At 34.6% G+C, this 21,576-nt stretch overlaps 1 protein-coding gene across 1 annotated transcript in view; it reads right to left on the bottom strand.

The window, feature by feature from the left end:
* AGMO (alkylglycerol monooxygenase) overlaps positions 1–21,576 on the bottom strand; it is a 330,629-nt gene that overhangs the window by 168,078 nt on the left and 140,975 nt on the right. Inside the window, exons 7-9 of the mRNA XM_049642280.1 lie at positions 5,958–6,024; positions 3,034–3,099; positions 2,863–2,942 (exon numbers count right to left, since the gene is read on the bottom strand). Of these exons, the coding sequence (XP_049498237.1) occupies positions 2,863–2,942; positions 3,034–3,099; positions 5,958–6,024 (213 nt within the window). The remainder of the gene's footprint in view (positions 1–2,862; positions 2,943–3,033; positions 3,100–5,957; positions 6,025–21,576) is intronic.

The raw sequence follows: 21,576 nt of genomic DNA on the forward strand, positions 1-21,576 counted from the left end.
TGAACTCTACATCCGCATCTAATGATATTCTTTCTAGAGTCTTGCTAAATGGATATTAAAGTTGAACACAGAAACACACAAATATTAAAAATAGCCCTTTATTTGCTGTATTGAGTTATAGACAATCATATCATATTTAAGGAAACATATTCAAAGCCATTTCTGCATCTTTTAGCAGGAATCCACATTCTTTAAATAACACATTTGACATGTGCAGTACTTAAAAGTATGCTCACGCATGAGAAGTACTCAGTAAATATCAGCAATTAGGGTAATTAGACATATATTCCATACATGTGATAATAATGCATCATAGGTTAAAAATAGTCCTAGAGGTTGTACATCAGCTACAGATGCTAGAAATGAGTTCTATTAGAAGTGAAGTAAAAAATTAATGTACAAAGAAGTTTTGGCTCTATGGGAATTTGTGGTCTCATTGGCATTTTCACTGTCTGTTAAAAAATTTAAACTGCTAGGATTATAAAACTGGTTTTAAAATTTCTTGAAACATTACAATAAGTAATGAAGCAATTAATGAACAATGTAGTGTTTAGTGGGGCAGATTTTAAAGTGAATAGAAATTCCAAATGGAAATTTACACTGGGGCTTAATAATAATAATAATAATAATAATAATGATAATAATACAAAACTTACTGTGCTTAGGAATTATAACATATATTAATATACTTATCTGTTATTTTGAAAACTGACAACATTTCATTGGTCTCATTGTAGACATAGCCATGAGGAATACACGGTGACTTTTTAAAATAAGGAGTACTTTCCCACTTATTTGCCTTCCAATGCCCTTAAAGTCCTGGACTCCAAATGAGAGCAAAGTGAATGTCCTATACCCAATACACAGGGGGGACAAATCCCTCTCCACCCAGTGGAGGTCATCCTCTGTTGCTTTTGATATGTCTGAGGGAAAGGTGAGAAATTTAGCTGAATATAAAGGAATACCAGCGAAAGTAAGTATACGTTTTTGTAGGTTCAAGAACTCCTATTTCACTCAACGTTGGCAATATGACATTTTTGACAATGTGAGAGTCTAGAAGCCTAAGTCTTGTACACAGTTTTGATAAGGAAGTTTTTATATGAGGACAGAGGCCTGGGGAACTGAACCTGACACAGATTCAGCATCAGCTCATAAAAAGTCTAATCATCTGATTTTTGTTTCCCCCAAATCCTGTCATCTAACTCCTTGTGCTGCTAGTGTTGTGCGGTTTTCAGCCTCTCATCTGTCTCAGCGATGATCCCCTTGCCCTCATCAGGAGTGTATGCTCCCATATCCTTGCTACTTAAGGATCAGAAGGAAACAACAGGTTCTGCAGCTCCTGAGAGCTTGTTAGATATACAGAATCTTGGACACAACTCAGAGCCAGTGAACAGAATCTGGGCTAAATTTAGTAAGATTCTTGCATGATTCATATGCACATGAAGTTTCAAAGGCTCCTTTCCAGAGGACAAAGACCAAGCTTTTAATGTCCTTATTACAGAGATAAGACTATACCAAGTGAAAAGGTAGTTCTCAATGTATTACTTTTAAATTAATTTCAATTCTATAAAGTTTATTAAGAAAGTACTCTGAAATATTTGCTAATATTCTCCTGAGGGATATAACTTTAGGAATGCCCAACACAGAGAGAGGGAAAGACAGAGAGACAGAGCTGGCCTATAGTTGAGAAGGAAGAAAATGAATAATCAGCTTTTCTCACTTGATAAAAACACCATTCATTTGAAAAGTGGAGGCAATCTGTGACAGCCTTTTCTATGAAGAGGCAGTACAGTGTAAAAGTTAAATTAAGTTAAGCAAGTCTTGGGCTTGGCCTGCAATACTCCTTGGTTATGTCTGAATCTGACAAGCTGTGTATGGCTGGTTGAATTATTTAAATCCTGGGAAATTCAGCCTCACCCACTAAAAAACGAGGATTAAAAAGTATCTCTATGTCATAAGGTTTGAGTAAGAGTTTCATTAAATATGCACGCTGAGCTGCTAGCAATATCCTGTACATAGTAAAAGCTCAAGAAATGTCCATTTATTTTGTTATTTTAACTTCCTTAAAAACTTTTAAGAAATAGGATCAGAGAGCAGACCTGACGGGAACCTGTAATTACTGCCCTTCCCGAATGCTATAATCCCGGTTCTATGTACAGAGCTGTCACTGCCTGACCTCTTCAGCTTCTCAAGCATTCTTATCTTTTTCTCATTTGCTAGTCCCTAACCCCAGGAGTGTTTGTGGTGCTCTGTTGCTGACGGATCGGAGCTTCACAGACATTCCTCATTTCTCTAGTGCCAGCCATTGAGATCAGTGAACAACCAATACCACATGTCTAACAGAAAACTGGTCTGGGGCTACAAGTCTTAGCAGGTGAGGTAATGTGCAGACCTAACCAACTCGTAATAGCTCCTGACATTTAGGTCCAAGTAGAATATGGCAAAGGCCTCATGTTGAATTTCTAACCAGAGTCATGCGGCCTTGAAGCAAATATTTTTCTTACTGTGGTATCAGCCTTTATAATGCATTTACTACTGTTCCTTCTGAATCCATGAATATATTTCAGGTCTATTCTGAGAAAGAATATGTTTGCTTGAAGGGCTATTTTTGAAAAAAATTCTCTGTAGTAGGTATATTTAAAAGTTCTTAAAATGAGTTGTTTTCAAACACATTTTGCCCAAGTTAATTCAAGATTTTGCTTGAGTGTCAGAGTTACTTCTGGCTTCTTTTATGGTTAAAAAAAAAATTCTTTTCAGGATAGTGTGAGGTACTTTCACCTTTCAACAACTGATCTTTATTTTAGCTATAAAATTTGTGAAAGGATATAACCAATTCAGAAATAATAAAATCAATTACATTACCTGCACCATGAATGGTTCAAATGTATTAATGGGATGTGTTAGACCATATACAACTTTTTCATTTTCTGCCTCGAATGTCCCTGGAAGATAAACAGTAAGGATATGATCTTTGACTTTCTATGAGCTTAGGAGGTAAGTTAATATTTTTATGTTCACATATATTTTACTTACCAAAAATTCTATCCCATATAATAAGAACGCCAGCATAATTTTTGTCAATGCAATAACGGTTTCTGCCTATGACACACAATATTAAAAGAAAAAAAAAGGTTTTGAAAAATGAAGTTATACTTTTGAAACATCTTATTGTATTTTAGAACCCATTCACAAAATTAAGACTTATGCAACAAAATGATTTTCCTAAGAATCTCTTTTCACTGACAACATCAGATTATTTGCTAAGTAAATTGCTTTTATTTTATTTTTTTCCTATTGAGTTAATTTTACCAAAATGACCAGAGAATTCCTTAAAACTACATATATTTGGAATTTCCCCAGATTTCTTTTTCAGAGAGTGAGAGAGAGAGAGAGAAAAAGAGAGAGAGAAACAATGTGTGTGTGCATACAGGGGAGGGGCAGGGGAGAGGGAGAGAGAGAATCTCGAACAGGCTCCATACCCAGTGCCAAGTAGGATGCGGTCCTCAATCCCATAATTTTTTAAAAAATGTTTTTGCCCTTAATTTTCCAGTTGTTTAGAAATCTGGCATAATTCTGAGTAATTTTACTTTTTAAAATTTTACTTTTTACTATCAAAGAGTAGTGTGTCTGGTGGCTCAGTCAGTTAAGCTCCCAACTTCAGCTAAGGTCATCATTAAACTGTTCATGAGTTCAAGCCCTGCATCAGGCTCTGTGCTGACAGCTCAGAGCCTGGAACCTGCTTCATATTCTGTGTCTCCCTCTCTCTCTGCTCCCTCCCCACTCCCGCATGCATAGTCTCTCTCTCTCTTAAAAATAATCATTAAAATTTTTTAAAAAAGACTATCAAAGAGTAATAATTAAAAATTAAAGGGCCCAGAAAAAGGCAATAGGGAATAAGATAAATAATATATGTGTATTCGCATTTGGTTGATTTTTTTAAATTTTGAAATGAGTTGCTATCTCTACCTCTTCTCTCTGAATCTTTTCCAGGAAAAAAAAATTTCTACTTAGACTGAGACTTTACTATTTATTTTAATCATGAAAGACATAAGTGAAAATTAAATTACCCTTAATTATTTTTATTAACTATTAACTCAAAACATATATATTTTTCTTCCAAAGTATTCAAATTATAATTTAAAATGAAATAGTTGGGTATTGTTTCTTTAATAATAAAAAATGCTTAAATATGTACCCCTGTATTCACATAAGTATAAATCAAAGGAAAAATATTAACCTATCAAGCCACTGCTCCAACAAATTCAACTGTCCTCATGTGTCATTTCTTTGTATGCCTTCTATACACGTTAATATATGTTTGAAAGTGAAGACACACAGGACAACCTCTCCAGTCCAAAAGTAGTGTGGGTCTGGCTACACAAACGCACAACCCATTGCTATATATGGGCTAAACAGTGGTTCTTAGTTGGAGGAGAGAACATCTTGCTTCTCAGGGGACATGTGGAAATGTCTGGAGAATTTGTTGAGAGTCACAACTGGGAGGGGATATTATCTGCACTTAGTATGCAGAAACAAAATACAAAGGGTAGCCCCATTCCTAACCTCCCACCTCCAGGTGAAGAACTATCTGGCCCAAAACATTAATAATGCTGAGGGTAAGAGGTGCCTCGGTGGCTCAGCTGGTTAAGTGACCAACTTCAGCTCAGGTCATGATCTTGCAGTTCCTGGGTTGGAGCCCCACATAGGGCTCTTGCTGACAAAGCCTGAAGCCTGGTTTGGATTCTGTGTCTCCCCCTCTCTCTCCTCCTCCCCTACTCAAGCTGTCTTTCTCAAAAATAAAGAAACATTAAAAAAAATAATAATAACACTGAGGGTAAGAGATGCGAACATAAAACAACAGGAGTGGGAATGTGCTCCAAAGCTAAACAGAGAACACTAGCAACTATGTCTTCTTCAGTATGGATTTATTCTTCTCCACTCCTTATGTTTCCTTTACTGTGAAGGGAGCCCCAAGAGTATAACACCCTTAGACTCTCCAGCTTCTCGCTAACAATTCTCCTTGGGACCAGGAATGTATGTGGAGTTTGGAAGAGGAAACTGAGCATGTGCAGCCTGACCCCACCCACTTCTTTTCCTTTTGAAGGGAGATGATGGGACTTGTGTTTCTGCTCTTCTCCCTGCCAGGCAGAAAGGAACCCACCCCTTGGGAAGGCAGGTCTGCAGTGTTCCAGCGCTGCCTGTGATGCCTGCAAACTTATGAAAAGAGAACAATAGTATTTATTATTTTATTACTGTCTTCCTTTTCTCAGCACTATGTATGTAAGATGTATTCAGGCCATCACAAGTTGCAACAGTTTGGACATGTTTTTTTTGGTATGTAATTCCCCATTATATGAAAAGTCTACAAATTTATCTGTTCTACTGCAATAAGCATTTGAATTTTATCTCTATTTTTTCCATTACGTAAAATGCTGCTATGCACATTCTTATACAGGTCTTTTGGTGCACACATGTAAACAATTCTATTATGTCTTATGCTGGTATCTTTAAACCTTAAGCACTAGTCACATGGGATTTTTTTTCTCTGTCATGCTAATGCAGTTCACAGAATTTAGGCAAAAAGTGAATTTCTGCCTATTAGGCTTTCCTGAAAATCGCAACAATTTTCAAGACCAGAGACTTTCTGGTTGTATATAGGAATGACCCTCAACATTGGGTCAGGTGGTACCTTCAACATAGAAAGTGTGTATCCCCTCAGCTGGTTAAGTTGTTTTCCACTACAACTAAGGAGATCTAGACAAAAAGGAAAATCCAAACAAGATTTTTTTCCCCTCCAATCATTGCTTTGGAAAAGAGGCTTGTCCATGTACAATGGAAAACATGATACCTATTTATACACTGAATGGTGACTATGTTGAATAACTGTGATGAAAAGGTACAAAATAATAGTATTTTTAAAGAAATGAATAAGGAGAAAAAAGGTCAAATTTCCTTACCATGATGAACCCGATGATGGCTAGGAGTATTAAGAATCAGTTCCAAAGGACCAAGGTTATTAATGATCTGTTTAAAACAAAAGCAATATTTATACACAGTTATCGATAAATGTGTACGTATATTCACATTAAATTTCCATGTGGGTCAAGAGACATTTCAAGTTTCAAGGTTGACTTCAGAATCAGAAGAAGTTTCTCTGCTTCCTGGGGTTCCTATGAAAATAACAGTAATCTCCTAACTCTATTCTGGGAGGCAGTACAGTAAAAGGTTAAGAGTGATGCTGCCTAAATTCAGCTCCAGGAGCCTCCGTTTATTGCTATGTGATCTTGGGAAAACAACTTAAGCTTTTTATATTCAGTTTCCTCATCTTTCAAATGGAAATATTAAACATATCCACATAATAACATTCTGAGGGTTACAAACAGTACGGTATTTATATACCAACACTGTCAAGGCACACTTCTCTCACGTCTTCTGTCATTTCATGCTCTTCACCCTTCAACTATGTCTTTGTTGATTAATGGTAACAGCGCATCACTAAAGAAGGGAAGACGTCATATTACATTTGCTTTGCGGTTAGTTGAGAGTTGGTTCACCCAATAATCAGCCGTGTTACCTACTGCATTAGGGCGATTCTGCTTATTCAAATAGAATCCTTAATGGTCTTTTACCTGTAGATGTACCATCTTTAAGTCCAATTTACAGGCACAATTAAAAGACAAATGTAGTGGAGCTTTTCAGTCAGTTAAGTGTCTGACTTCAGCCTGGGTCATGATCTTACAGTTTGTGAGTTGAAGCCCTGTGTAGAGCTCTGTGCTAACAGCTCAGAGCCTGGAGCCTGTTTCAGATTCTGTGTCTCCCTCTCTCTCTGTCCCTCTCTGCTCACATTCTGTCTCTCTGTCTCTCTCTCAAAAATAAATAAAGATTAAAAAACATTTTAAGTCAAATATATAAAGGGGTATTTTTTTCTCAATTAAGGACCCTTCAGAATGTGGTCTATAACTCTTTAATGTTATCTCTCAAAATTTCCCAGTGAGAATCCCCATTCCAGGGTTTGCAGATTCCAAGGAGTGTAGGAACGAGGTAGGTGTCATAAAAAAGAGCAGGTCATATAAAACATTTGATATGCTACATTAACTGGAAGCAATATTGGGAACTCTTTTAATTTTGATTACATTATTCTTCCATCAATTATGGCAGATACTAGAATGTTTACTTGAATTATGACCTAGGTCAATTTGTTTAGAGCCTACTAATGACAAAATCAATACATTGTTATATTTTAAGAAATTACTCACCAATAGAGTTACTTCCCATTTATAGAATATATGAGGAAAAAGAGGTAAGTTAGATGATGCTTAGGGGAAAAACATTCACTGACAACGATGATACTTGAATTGGCAACGAGTCAGTGGTACGAGGAAAAAATAGAGAGACGCGACTGCTTAAGATAAAAAGATATTTAAGATACGTAACAACATACTAGATGTAGTATGATGATCTTGTGAGAATACCAATTTGAACAAACCAAGCATAAAAGACATTTTATAGGCAATGCGGGATAAGAAAATGATTATATATAGGGTATTACATAGTAAATAATACTGCTTTTATTGAAAATTATAATGGAGTTTTGTGTAGGGGGAAGTAACCGTTTTTTTAGAGTTGTATAACTGAAGTATACATGACATGAGATCTAAGTTTTGCTGAAAGATATTTGGCAATGAAAAAAGAAAAAGAAGGATAACTAATGAAAATGAATCAAAATCATAATGATTTTTTTGATTGAAGTGATGGATATACATAATGCACTCTATTGTTCTACTCATCTAAATGTTTGAAAAAATTAAGATAAAATTCTAAATAAAAGAAATACTACTCTAGTAATACAAAGTAATGTTCAGTTACCCAGTTGGAAGTATTAATAGATCTCTAAAGTCCCAAACAGATTTCTAGATTGCAACTCTTTATATAGCAGGGTTTAATGACTTTTGGGCAATCTCTGACACTAAAACACCCAGTTTAAAGTTGCTGTGCAAATGTGAACAGCTGCAGTAGCCACACTGTCAGCAGCTTGTGGGGTCCTATACTCTTGAGGTAAAAGCTGCAGCAATGTTGCCACATGACAGTGCTGCATCTCTCCATAGGGCAGGTGCCACCATCATCTCCTTACTAAACCCATTGTATACACATCTGAACGCAGCAGCCCTTGATTTCCATCCTGCTGCCAGGCTTCTAAGGGATTGTCAGTTTTCATTATGCAACAGACAGAAATGTTTACATGCAAAGGATGTGTAATATTTCATGTCCTATATTGATTTAACCACCCTCCCTCCTTCTTTCTTTTCTTTCTCTCTCTTTCTCTTTTCCTTTCCTTTTCCTTCTCCTTTCCTTTTCTTTCTCTCCTTTCTTTCTTTCTTTCTTTCTTTCTTTCTTTCTTTCTTTCTTTCTTTTGTTCATTCGTTCTCTTCTAGCGTGGTGTTTTATCACCATTTTTAAAGTTATTTCCCTGAAAAATATATTATGAACCCGAAACAACAGAATTTTTGGATAACTCAGAACAGAATTCATTTATACGCAAAGAACTATCGGTATTTTTTTTAATTCCAGGAGTTCAAAATACTGTGAATATGTATAATATGTATAAGGATATCAGACTACATTCCTATCAAATCAGTCACAAAAGATATTATCCCACAAATACAGTACTAACAGCCAGGGATTGGGAAGGGAGTAAGTAGAAATAACCCTGTATTTTACTGGACTCCATTGCTTTGTACTTGGTGGAAAAATATTTGTTAAGAAGAAGGATGGTGATGGATAGAGAACAAGAAAGTGGGGTTTCTCAGCAGTCAGAACATTGAAATCTGATGCTCAGTTCAAGCTTTGTATCTCTGGCAGAATACCAGATGGGAAAGGAGAAAACCATTTTATCCTTGTTTGTCTCTTTGGTGCCTAACATATGTTACAAAAAGAGACAACAAAAGGGGGTGGAGGAGACTATGGTGACCAGCTTCTGCTACCCAGATGCATTTCTGATCCTTGGTCTTGGCGTGTGTGCAGCCAGATTTAAAGCCACACAAATGGTGAATGCATTCAGATGGCTGGAGCCTTGGCTGAGTGCATTATTTTTTTAATGTCAAGCACTTTTCCTCAAAGAAAATCTTTTGCTCCTGCAGGCTAAAGCATGGTGATATCAATATTGAAAGTCCCCCCCGCCCACTTTTTTTTTTTAAGTTAAAAGCCAAGTACAACACAGGCAACCACAGTCAAATTTCCTGGTAGTGCCTATGAGTACCTTGGAGCTGAGGAAGACCACCTCGGGTGGGAGATGATTCATCATTCAGACAGCCCAGTCAGAACCTCTCTTGTAGAAAACGCTTCTGACTCAGTCATGGAGAAGTCATCAATAATTAATAAGGTTTGAGCATAACGACTTAATTATCGCCCACTTTTGCAAATTCAGTCATTTAGCAATTCAACGACATCTAGCTTTGAACCACTTCCTGAAAATATGTTACTGTGGAAATAATTGCAACTATTCTCATTTTTAGGTAGTTATTTTTTGTCTTGCTTTTTAATATTTAGATGAGTTAATTTCAATGATGGAATTTTCTAACATAGAAGACTTAAAAACAATATAGTCCAATACTCTGTTATTTAAAAAAAATTGACATTTGGAAAATTTTAATTATCAGTCCAAGTCAAACAGCTTGGAAGAAGTGCTAAAGTCTTCTTCATTTCAACTCAGGGATTTTCTGTTTTCTATCAAATTGCTTTTAAGAGATACAGAAATAGTTCCATCAAATAAAAGCAATTTAAACTTTTAGAAGTGTCATGGAAAATAACTAAATGCTTTTTTCCCTCATTTCAGCCAAAAGAAATCCAGGTATTTATAAAGAACCCGACAGTTCAGATTCTAAACTGTCCCCTCATGGGATTTTAGGCATTTCTGGTGTTTCTTAGATTTCCAAAACAATGATCTAAGTCTTGTATCCTTGTCGTTTTCTTTCAGAATTTTATAACCTGAGAAGCATGGATACCTAGAAAGGCCATCGATGGGCTTCAGAAGGTCAGGAACACCCTAAGTATTATACCAAATTTTATGAATATGTGCCAGTGGGTATTTTTTTCTGGGAGGAAATTGTTATTTTCATCATATACTCAGAGGGATAGATGAGTCCTAGGAGGTTATGAGCCCATGTTGCCAACAAAGGTCTTTAGATTATTTCCTTCACCCTTATTTATAGTGTTTTTAGTTTCCATATTAATAAAACTTGGATACTAATTTCTCATCCAAACTTCGGAAACAGTGACTTAAACATTTTTTCTGCCTATTTCTTGAAATAATTATTTCCCAAAAAACTCATTTCTTGGGCTGTTTTTACTTGTACAATAATAAGTTATTATAAATGAACCAATAATAAATAAAACAATTTTATAATAATAAGCTACTTCAATTCTATCAGTGAAATTTTATCCAGCAGAAGAGCTCTAGGTCATTTGCTAGACTGGTCACATATTCATTTTTCTCCCCACAGTTTATGGCAGGGGTGGGGAAACAGAGTTAAATATAAAATCAGGAGAATAGGAGCCATAAGACACCGTCATCTTTTCATTAAGTCATTTCCCCTCATCAAAAATAAAATGAATTCAAATGAAAGGCCTCTTACAATGAACCAAATGAAGCCCAAAAGATGTGGAATTCAAAGCTGTTTAAACTCTTCATCAAGACCCATTTCCAATGTTCTCTTTCTTCCGCCTAAAAGACCTTAACCTCCTATCTCAACCTGCTGGAATCCTGATCTTCCTTTAAGACACACCTAGATTTTGAAACATTCTTCTTGATTTTTCCAATGAGAATTTTCTTTGTCTTTCTCTGAATACATATTGAGGCATCACTAATTTTTATGTCATGCTGTTCTGATATCTAGTTATTCATGTTCACTTCTTATACAATATTGAAAGTTCATTGAGGACAGAAACTCTAACTCAAGCCTCTTTGCTTCTCACAGCACATGCAACACTGCCTTGCATATAGTGACTGCCGAACAAGATTATATTGATAAATCCCCCTCACTGCCCTCCATGCCCTTTCACCTTTATATCAGTGGTTCTCAAATGGGGATGATTGTGCTTCCAGGGAACATTTGGCAATGTTTGGAGATACTTTGGGCTGTCACAAATGGAGGAAGTGCTACTGTAATTTAGTGATTAGTGGATTTTAGTGCTGCTAAACATCCTACAATGCACAGGACAGTACTCCAAAATAAGAATGATCTGCCCCAAAGGTTGATAATCCCTTCTGCTTCATAGGTATACATGTCTTGCTGCACCTCAGTCTTTTTGTTATTCAGGAGGGAAGCATTGTATAATTTTTGTCTTCCAGTTTGGAAACTGGAGGGAAGGGTGCATTAGCGAATTCCCAATCTCTAGAGACCAAACATGAGTCTGGAGTGCCCTTGGCGATTAAAGCCCGGAGAGCGAGTCCAAACAGATCTTTGATCTAGTGAATTGGAAAATTAAGATAAATAGCTAAAATGAAAGGGCCAAAAACTAGTAATAACAACAAACAAACAAAAACTAAAAACATATACAATCAGAGAACGGATAATGGGAGAGTTGAATTCCGGTGATCATTGGCAGGTGAATTTCTTGAATTATTTTTATGTTCTCTCAGTACAGGTTTGTGAGGGCTTCAGTTTCAGTTGAAAGGACCCAGAGATAGAAAATTTAATTCCCATATCACCAAATGATTCTGAAATGTCTTTTTAGAGTTCTTACGACCTTCCTCCCCACTTGCCCTGCAGTCACATTTTGAGTGAGTTGAATAACTCAGAGGCCTAAAGGTTAATGAAACTTCCATTGTATCTAAGTTACCAGTGGGAATAATATTGCTTTAGAAATTGATAAAGTGACTACATGTGGTAAATCAAATAATTAAATGCCTGCTATGAACTGGTTGCAATTAATTCCTTCCACATTATAGCTCTCAGGAGTTTTTTGATTACCTTACATCCCCTGAAAAACATACATCTGTAGGTCTCTCCAAATGAAATTGATAAATCACTTAGAGTTGAACTCTGTAAAGCATCAAAGTAAATGTTCTAAATTAATGTCCTGTCTGAAATTATTTCTTATAAAATTAACGTATTCTATTCTATACATTTCTTAGGTGTTTTCACTGATTGTTCTGATAGGGGAACATTGACTGGTTAGGTTTTTGTAGTTCAATTAAGAGTGCAGAAATGATTAACTATTGCACAAGGTGGAGGGCAAGACTTGCTTTAAACAAAAATTCAGTTAATTCAAAACAAAATAATTTTCACTTTATGTATTGTGTGGAAAATTGCCTCTTCTCACCTCACTCTATTAATGTTGGAGAAGAGACTTTCAAAATCCATTTTAAAAAGAAACCTCTCAATTCTATTCTTTTGTCAAATTTTAGCATACTACTGGAAATGTCACATTATATTTCCAACTTACAGTTTTTCTATATGCTAATGGATACTAAAAATACTGGGATATATTATTGAAAGGCTAATGGAATATTTATAACCACTTACTTTTCAGAAAGAAACCATGAGCCTATAGTTAATTATAAATTTATTTCCAAATAAGACATGCTTACAAATATTCAGGCTTCCTGTCTGAGAGGGAAAAACCATAATAGGGAAAATATGTCCTAGGAAGCATATGTTTTACAGAATCCTCATTAACAGTGAATGTGCTAACAATATGATAGATGCTGAGGAGCGACTGGGTTGTGGGTGAAGTGAAATGAAATATCCATAGTAGGAAAATGCCTGTATTCAGATGAGCAGAGGTTAGAGTGACACCATTGACTCTAACTAGTCTTCTTTAGACCATCATACATGACTAATGCTTCATAGACCTATTCCACTGTGGCCTTCTGTATTTCACTGAAGTCAGTATTTAAGGGAAATACTAAGCCAGTTCCAAATACCTTTATTATCTGATGTACAAATCATTGTCATATTATATTTAACTAAGAATGATATACTTGACATGCAATCTGAAAATGGCAAAATTTCAGATAAATTAGTCACAACACTCAATGCAAACAGACACTAAAATTAAATAGACTAATAATTATACCATGATTAGTTGTTTATTTCATGGCAATTTTCCTTCCTTGCTCCCTCTCTTCCTCCCTCTATCCCTCCTTCCTTCATTTTTTTCTTCCTTCTTTTATCTATGTATCAACTAAGCATGTCTGCATGTACATTTAGGAATAAAAAATTTGAAAAATCTTTTATTTGGAAAGATCTTCACAATAACTATAGGCTCTTGCATATCTTTGTGAAAAGTAAGTGGTTATGAATATTTCTATGACCTTTCAATTATATATTCTAGTACTATAGCCCCATTTATAGAAAGAAAACCTGATGGACAAATATATTAATGCATACACATAAATTTATCTTTATTAAATGTTTATCATATATATTAAATATATATTTGAATGCCAATCAACAAGTATCTTAAGTACCAAATTACCAATAAAGATTTTGTATTAGCATTAGAAATAATGTTTCAGATTATTAAAATCTGTATGTATAAACCTTTTCAAAGTTTCTTATTACGAGATAGTCACATAATAAGCCAACCAAGTAGAACCTTGTCAGCTAGTCCATTCATTCTGCAAAGATTTATTGAATTTCTATGGACCTTACTAGGTTTTAGAAGTAAAAATAAATGAACTGATGCACAGGCACTTCCTCCAGGAAGCTTATTTATAGTCCAGGGGACTCTTCAATGGAAAGGTAGAACTATTTCAGAAGAAAAGGTTTTGTTTTTTTTCCTTAAAAAATTTTTTTTGTTTATTTATTTTTGAGAGAGACAGAGTACGAGTGGGAGACAGCAGAGAGAGAGAGAGAGACAGAGAGACAGAGAGACAGAGAGACAGAGAGACGGAATCCAAAGCAGGCTCCAGGCTCTGAGCTGTCAGCACAGAGCCCTATGTGGGGCTCAAACTCAAGAACTGTGAGATCATGACCTGAGCCAAAGTTTGACGGTTAACCGACTAAGCCACCCAGGCGCCCCGGGAGGAAAATGTTTTATAGAAAGTTTTCTTTTTCAAAAATTCTGTATAATTTTGAGAAGGATGAGAAAAATCATTCATTTTTTTCCTTCCCAATTACCATTGCACAGTAAAAATATTTGAACTTCTAATCAATTTGAATTTATAATGGGCACAAGATTACCTAATAAGAAGCAAATTGAGTTCCTTTTCTAGGTTGGAAGCTAAAAATTACCTTTAGTAAAAACATATGCTTTTATATAGTTCCTACTGTGAAGCGTTGCCAAAAATCTCATTGATTGTTTGCTTCTGGAAAATGCTGTAGAGAGTTTTTACTTGTTCATAAGCTTCTTCAATTGACTATACAAAAATCAAAATAACCTATGTGAGGTACATTTATTTAATAGGTATTTATTCAGTACTTATTTTATGCAAAGTTTTGTGTTAAGATCCTTTGAGAGATCATAGGGTAGAAGAATGGAAATTACGACTGAGTGCCAGTAATTTAACTATTTTTTAACTTAAAGGTACAATGAGTAACAATGTCATTTTAGTGTTTGAATATATATAGGAATATGATTTTTGCTATCAAGAAATTTTATAATAATTCCTCACTGAAAGTTTTAGGAAAGAATAAAATCCATGAACTACATGAACTACAAGTTACCATGTCAAAATAATTTTACTTTTTGCTCTTAGTTGATTTTTAAACACTCATTATTCTCCTTGTTAAAAACTTAATCAATCTGAACATTTATGGATAAATTTATATTGTAGAGCATCTGGTGATGAAATGTAAAAATAAAATCTTAATTACCTCCCCCACTAGTTCTGCTATGTTAATTCAAGACAACACACTCAAGTATTTAGACAGATGGTGGTGGCGGCCATATTAACCTCTGATTTCTCTACAGGGAAGCAAGAGAAAGCAGAGCTCTTAGGATGTGTGCTTGTCTGCCTAGTTTCACACTTTGAAATCCTTGACAAATGCTGATTTATTCACAGCCAAATGTTTTCCTATCTGATTAGGCAGCTTTCTACTTCAGTAAGCATGTAATATGGAGGTAGCTGAATTTCCACACTAAGGAGTGAAAAAACAATATTTATAGTTTCGAAATAAAACAATCTGGAGGAATCAGGACTGTTGGGATCATAAAAAGCTTCATAGGGAGTAAATTTCTGATGAATCTATACCATAGGGTTAAAGAGTTAAAAGCTTAGTGTTAAGAAGAATGAGAGTAGGCTATGTTTATACAATAAACAGCAGTTTTAAAGGACTGCATTTATAATAAATTATCTTGAAGGCTGATTCTTGTCATTTATGATTGTATTATTCCTCAGACAAGAGGACAGGAGCTAGACAAGTCAGCATTTTATTTGAATTCATCTCAGCTTACATGTTAAATAACACATTTGACTTTTCCTTGGAAAAAAATAAATGCAACTAGCTACTGAAAGTGTTCCTTCAAAAAGAGGTGGATTGCAAGTGACTTTCTTTTTTTAACAAGACCAATTAAATTGACAGAGGGGAAATTGGAAACATTCATAAGCATAACCATATGAAACTTCACTCTAGTGTAACACAATTTTATATTTACCAGTTTGGATTCTCAGGGAAAAAGAACCACATTATTATCAATAGTAGTAACATTATGTTAAAAAAAATGTTACTGACCATGTACCTGGAATTATCTAAGTACTAGATACTTCCATCAATAAAACTTATAAATCTGCACTGCAGAGTTTACAATCTCATATGACAGATTTCCTAACTATTACCCTTCATCCATTTTGGTCTGTTAAAAAATATTTGCAAGTATTAATCTTTTAAAGTTAAATGTAGAATGGATTTTCAGTCAGTAGATAGAAGCTATAAGTATCTGTCTTAAGTTCATTTGCCCTGTTTTCATGTGCATACTTTCCTTCTAAGAATAAGCTCTTCTTGTCCCTTCAGGATTATTATTATTTTTTTAAATTAGTACATCCTGTCTTAGTTCAGGATACTATAACTAAATACAATAGACTGGGTGGCTTCAAAAACAAACATTTACTTCTCACAGTGATGAAGTTTAGGAAGTCCAAGATCAAGGTGCCAGAAGATTCAGTGTTTGGTAAGAGCTATCTTTTTACTGTATCCTCTCTCTCATGTCTCTTCTTACAAGGGTACTAATCTCATCATGAGGATTCCATTCTCATGACCTGATTGATTACCTCCTAAAATCCCCCTATCCAAATATCATTACATTGGGGATTACAGTTACAACACATGAATGTGAAGGAACAAAACCAGTCCTCTCTGATCTTTACTATGAGTACTTTTTTCTCCCCTCTTCTCCAATACCGTATATATTGCAAAATATCTAGTTAATAATATCAATTCATTTGTTAATAGGGTTCTAAAATCATCACCATAAAAGTCTATCATAACCATCTATGTAATTGATGGGAGGGACATAAGCTAATGTGAGATAACAGAATGGAAAGATTAAGAGAGACCAAAGAGCTGCTTAGGAGGAAAACAAGTGTATAATACATATTTTAAGAGAGTAAAAGAAAGAGCTATTAAAAACTGTACCAGAAAAAGGAGCACATATTAGGATTGTTTCAGGTAATCTGGGTCATCTCTAAGAAATGTAAAATCAGTGATACCAGATTTCAGAGGAGGAAGGGAGAAAATTGTTTACCAGGCTTTGAATCACATATCTACTACTAACTAGCTACAACACTAGGCAAGTTATTTAACCTCTAAAACTTCAATTCCCTCTCTTTGAATGGGGACAGTAGAATTACATGATGATTAAATCTTATGAAATACTTAGCATAGTGACTGACACATGGTCTGAGCTACATAGGTGCTTGATCTTAAAAGAGGGGACAGTTTATGAAGAAGGAATTTGATTTGGGCCTTAAAGAATGTATAGAATAGCAACATCTAGAAAATATGAAAGGAGAGAAACAGCAATGGTACTATATCAGATTCATTTAGAAAATGGAAAATAGTCTAGTTTGAATGAATTGCACAGAATGGAAAGCAATGAGATGTACACCAGGAAATCTATTTGGAAGGCAGTGCATGAGAAACATAAAATGAAAGCAATTTAGACTTGGCTCATCAAGCAACTGAACATCACCAAAGGTTTTTCAGTAGTACTAGCCTCTGAGGATAGATTAATTTGGTCCAGGAAAGATTACAACTGAGTTCTGTCTTGACTAACCAACAACTTCATCTTATTTCACTGTGCCATAAGAATTATTTGTAAAACTTGTTGCCATCCATCATGGTACACTGACAAAGAACCAAATAAATATATCGTTTGAGGAGGAAGTAATGGCCAAAACATAAGTAAGCTCTGAAGCCAGCTGTGTTGCCTTATATAAACTGTAGAATACCAATATTCTTAGCTTTTAAAAGGATAATGTTTGCTCACAAAGTTGGCAAGTATAAAAATTTCAGTTTTCTAAAATTGTCCATTAAATTTGGGATAGTTTCCTGCTGCATGTACTTCCACATGTCCCCTTAATATAAAGCCCCATTAACTGAATTTATTTGAACTTATATTCATTCTTTACAAGCTATAAAAATTGAATTGACCTTTAGTGATTCAAACTATTTTATGAAAATTAAATGAAACTTTTTGCGTGGCCTATATTGGATGTTTAATACATGGTGGCTATTATATTATGACGTTAGGATCAGAAATAGATGAGAACAAGGAATCTGGAGCCTGACTACTTGGTACAAAGCCCAGCTTTGACACTTACTAATCCTGTGACTCAGGACAAGTTACTTAGCATGCTTAGTTTGAGGAAATAGTATTACTTATTCCATAGACTTGTTATAAACATTTAATGAAATAATATCTGTTAAAATGCTTGAAATACTTTTTGAAAAAGTGAGTGCTGGATAAGCATATGATATACCAAATGAAATAAATAAAAAAGTCAAACCAAAATTTTATCTCATCAAGTTTTTCCTTGGGACACATCAGACCAATGACAAATATCAGTAACTGAGAATTCTTGGCTTGGGATGACTATACCTGTTTATTCTTCTAAAATTCATTCATATAAAAAATATTTTTAAAGTTACTTTTCCTTCATCCAGAATATTGTATCTCATTGTCCCAGTCTTTAATTCTTTTTTGTCCTTGTTATTACATGGAAGATGAGGAATACAAATGGTACTCAATGAATGTCTGTGGGATATAATAATTGAAATATTTAAAAATATACATTAAATTTGGCTAATTTCATGATTTTGCACGTTGATTAGTTTCTGAATTAGAAAAAAACCAGAAGATAACAAAAAACCTGAATAATACATTTCATCATCAGAAACTCAAACTCATAAAGATACATATTTTTCTACACTAATTTTTTGGCATTATTTCTTCAATCTAAAATCCAACTGCATTAGTTTATATTAATAATTCATACTAACCAAAATATGGGCTGCATCAAAATTATGTTATAAAATGTGCATGAATAATCATGATGATGGCTAGGAATGATTAGTGAGTGACATACAATAAAATAGGTACCTAGAATGCACAAAAGATAACAACGTTAATAGTACTACAAACATCTAATTGATTTATTAGAACATGAATTATCTTTTTTTTTAACACTCACAATACTGTGCATTGTTATCTTAATTTTACATATGAGGGAACTGAGGCACAGGAAGGTAAAGTAAACTGTCCAAGGTCATAGTAATAGTAATGAATGAAGTTAGGACTTGAACGAAGGGACTCTAACCCCTGAGGCCTCAAAAGGAAAGCACAGTTTACATTATGCAAATACTTACTTTTAATTTTTTTATATTTTTTTAGGTAAGCTCTATGCTCAACATGGGGCTTGAACTCACGAACCTGAGATCAAGAATCGCATGTTCTGTGGACTGAGCCAGCCAGGTACCCCTACATTTATTATGTTTTAAGAAAAGCACTTAGGATGAATAACTTTGTGTTATAATTTTCACGTTTAAGTTTTAATAATTATAGTGTGTAAAATATTCAATAATATCTTCCCAAGTGTCATCTTTATGCAAAATAAATAGTAATTTGTTAATGAAAAAGCTTTGTCGTCTAGTTAAATAATTCCAACACGTTTCCTGCCTACTCAGTGGGCAAAATAACAGCTATGGAAACTTGAGATAAACTAAGCATGTTTCTCTATAACCAGGACTTAAAATTCATGTTATAAATAGTATACATTTTATTCTTCCTCAGTGATTTACTAAAATGATAGGATAAAACAGATATACCGACTTAGAATAAAACTACATTTTACACAACACTGGCTCTTGGGTAGATTCCGTAAGATTTTGAAGAACAGATAAATACTGCTAGACTTCCATGAAAAATCATAATGTGGGATACAAAAGGGCAATAAATAAACCACTCTATTAGTTGTATAAAGAAGTCAGATCTTCTAAATCTCTCTCCTCATGCTGCTACCAGTTTTTTGCTGCTATAAAGTTCCATTTTCCTATTCTTCTCTGTATCTCCAGGCTTCTGCAAACTTCTGATTCCTATTGTCTCTTCAGTTATGTTGCTTCATAATTCCACTACATATCTCTTAAGCTTTCTAATTTTTCACATTGCATTCTTGGAGTTCTCCTATATTCTAATTTCTATTGATGCTTATTCTCATAAGTGTGTCATTCATATATATATGTGTGAGGAAAAAAAATTCTGATTGGGACAGTTGTATGAGTATAGTGTTGCCAATGAGAAGAACTTGTTTTCCTCATACCTTACCAACCAAATCTCTGATGGCAGCATTTGTGCTTAGTGAATATAGTTGGCTTAGTAGGATTCTAATACATAACTGCCCTAAGGCATGTTCTGACTGCAAGGAGAAGGGGGTGGGAATGGGAGATGCTGAAAGAGAAAGTACCAGTCTCACCCAACTAGGATCAGAAATCAAAATTCGAGACCACAAGAGTGACTGAAAACCCAAAGGTTTCTCTCCAATAAAGAAAGGACCTAGAGAGGGAGAAGCCACAATACTGGCACACAAGTCTCCTGACTCTTGAATTAAGACTCTTGGCTGATTCTTATAATATTCATGCAAATATTCATGCATAGGAAGAGGCTCTAAGGAACTTGCTGAAAAGCCAGGAAGGTAAAAAGCTAGAAAATTGCTGACAATGATTTAGACTGCTGCCTCATGCTGGTAAGAGAAAATGTAGAAAGCAAATCCTACTAAGTTAATGTGGCTTTGAAAACACCTTGAGGGGGCGCCTGGGTGGCTCAGTCAGTTAAGCGTCCAACTTCGGCTCAGGTCATGATCTCGCAGTCTGTGAGTTCAGGCCCCGCGTCAGGCTCTGTGCTGACTGCTCAGAGCCTGGAGCCTGTTTCACATTCTGTGTCTCCCTCTCTCTCTGCCCCTCCCCTGTTCATGCTCTGTCTCTCTCTGTCTCAAAAATAAATAAACGTTAAAAAAAATTAAAAAAAAAAAAGAAAACACCTTGGGCATTTCATTGATTACACACACACACACACACACACACACACACACACACAAAGATAGTTCTTGCCCTAAGATTAAAGGCCACCAAGGATAAAGAATATGCCTCATAACTAAAGACCATACTAAAAGACCCATGTCCTATCAAGTGGAAATCAAAACCTCCAAAAACACAAGATAATTAGTTAATTTTATTTCCCTGCCTCCTACAATAAAAATAAGAAAAGGTCAGAGGAATATATCAGAATCGAACATCGCTACAACAAATGTGCCATGGAGATTGGCATGTAACAACAATAATAATATACTAGACATACAAAGAAGGCAGATGTGATCCATAACAAGAAAAATAACAGTCAATTGAAGTAGACTTGCACATGACTTGGATGTTGGAATTAGCAGATAAGAATTTTAAAATTATAATTATAATTAATACTTAAAGGAAAATACAGTCATAATGAATAACATAATTTCAGCAGAGAAAGAAAAACTATTTATAAATATAAATGGAAATTCTAAAACCTAAAGCATAATATCTGATGTGAGAAATCCACTGAATGGGCTTAAAAGTACATTAGAGGGAGCAGGTAAAAAGGTAATTAAACCTGAAGACAAATTAATAGAAATGAACCAATCTTAATAAGAAAGTGAAATTTTAAAAATTACAAAGCAGTACTGATATGAATCAATATCAAGTAATGTAATAAACATGTAGGTATTTTGAGTCCCAAGAGAGGAGAGAGAGAAAGGTATAGATATAATGTTTAAGGAAATAATAGCCATTTATTTTTTTCAAAATTTGACATAAAATATACTACCTGTGAACTCTAAAAGAGGCAAAAAAAAAAAAAAAGATACAGACTATATGACGTAAATAAAGGAAATAAAGAATAAAACTATCTACTCACAAACTACATAATTGTCCATTAAAAAATCGTGGAGAATTTTTAAACAAATTGTTTTACAATTGTGCAAACAATACTTCCTATAAAGCTATAATACCCAATAATGTGAAGGATTGGTATAAGAGGAAACAAATCCATAGAAGAGAATAGAAGTCTAAAATTAAAGCTAACTATATATGGTCAATTTTCTTTTCT

This window comes from Panthera uncia, chromosome A2 (assembly GCF_023721935.1).
Source record: "Panthera uncia isolate 11264 chromosome A2, Puncia_PCG_1.0, whole genome shotgun sequence".
In the NCBI taxonomy this organism is placed as follows: Eukaryota; Metazoa; Chordata; class Mammalia; order Carnivora; family Felidae; genus Panthera; species Panthera uncia.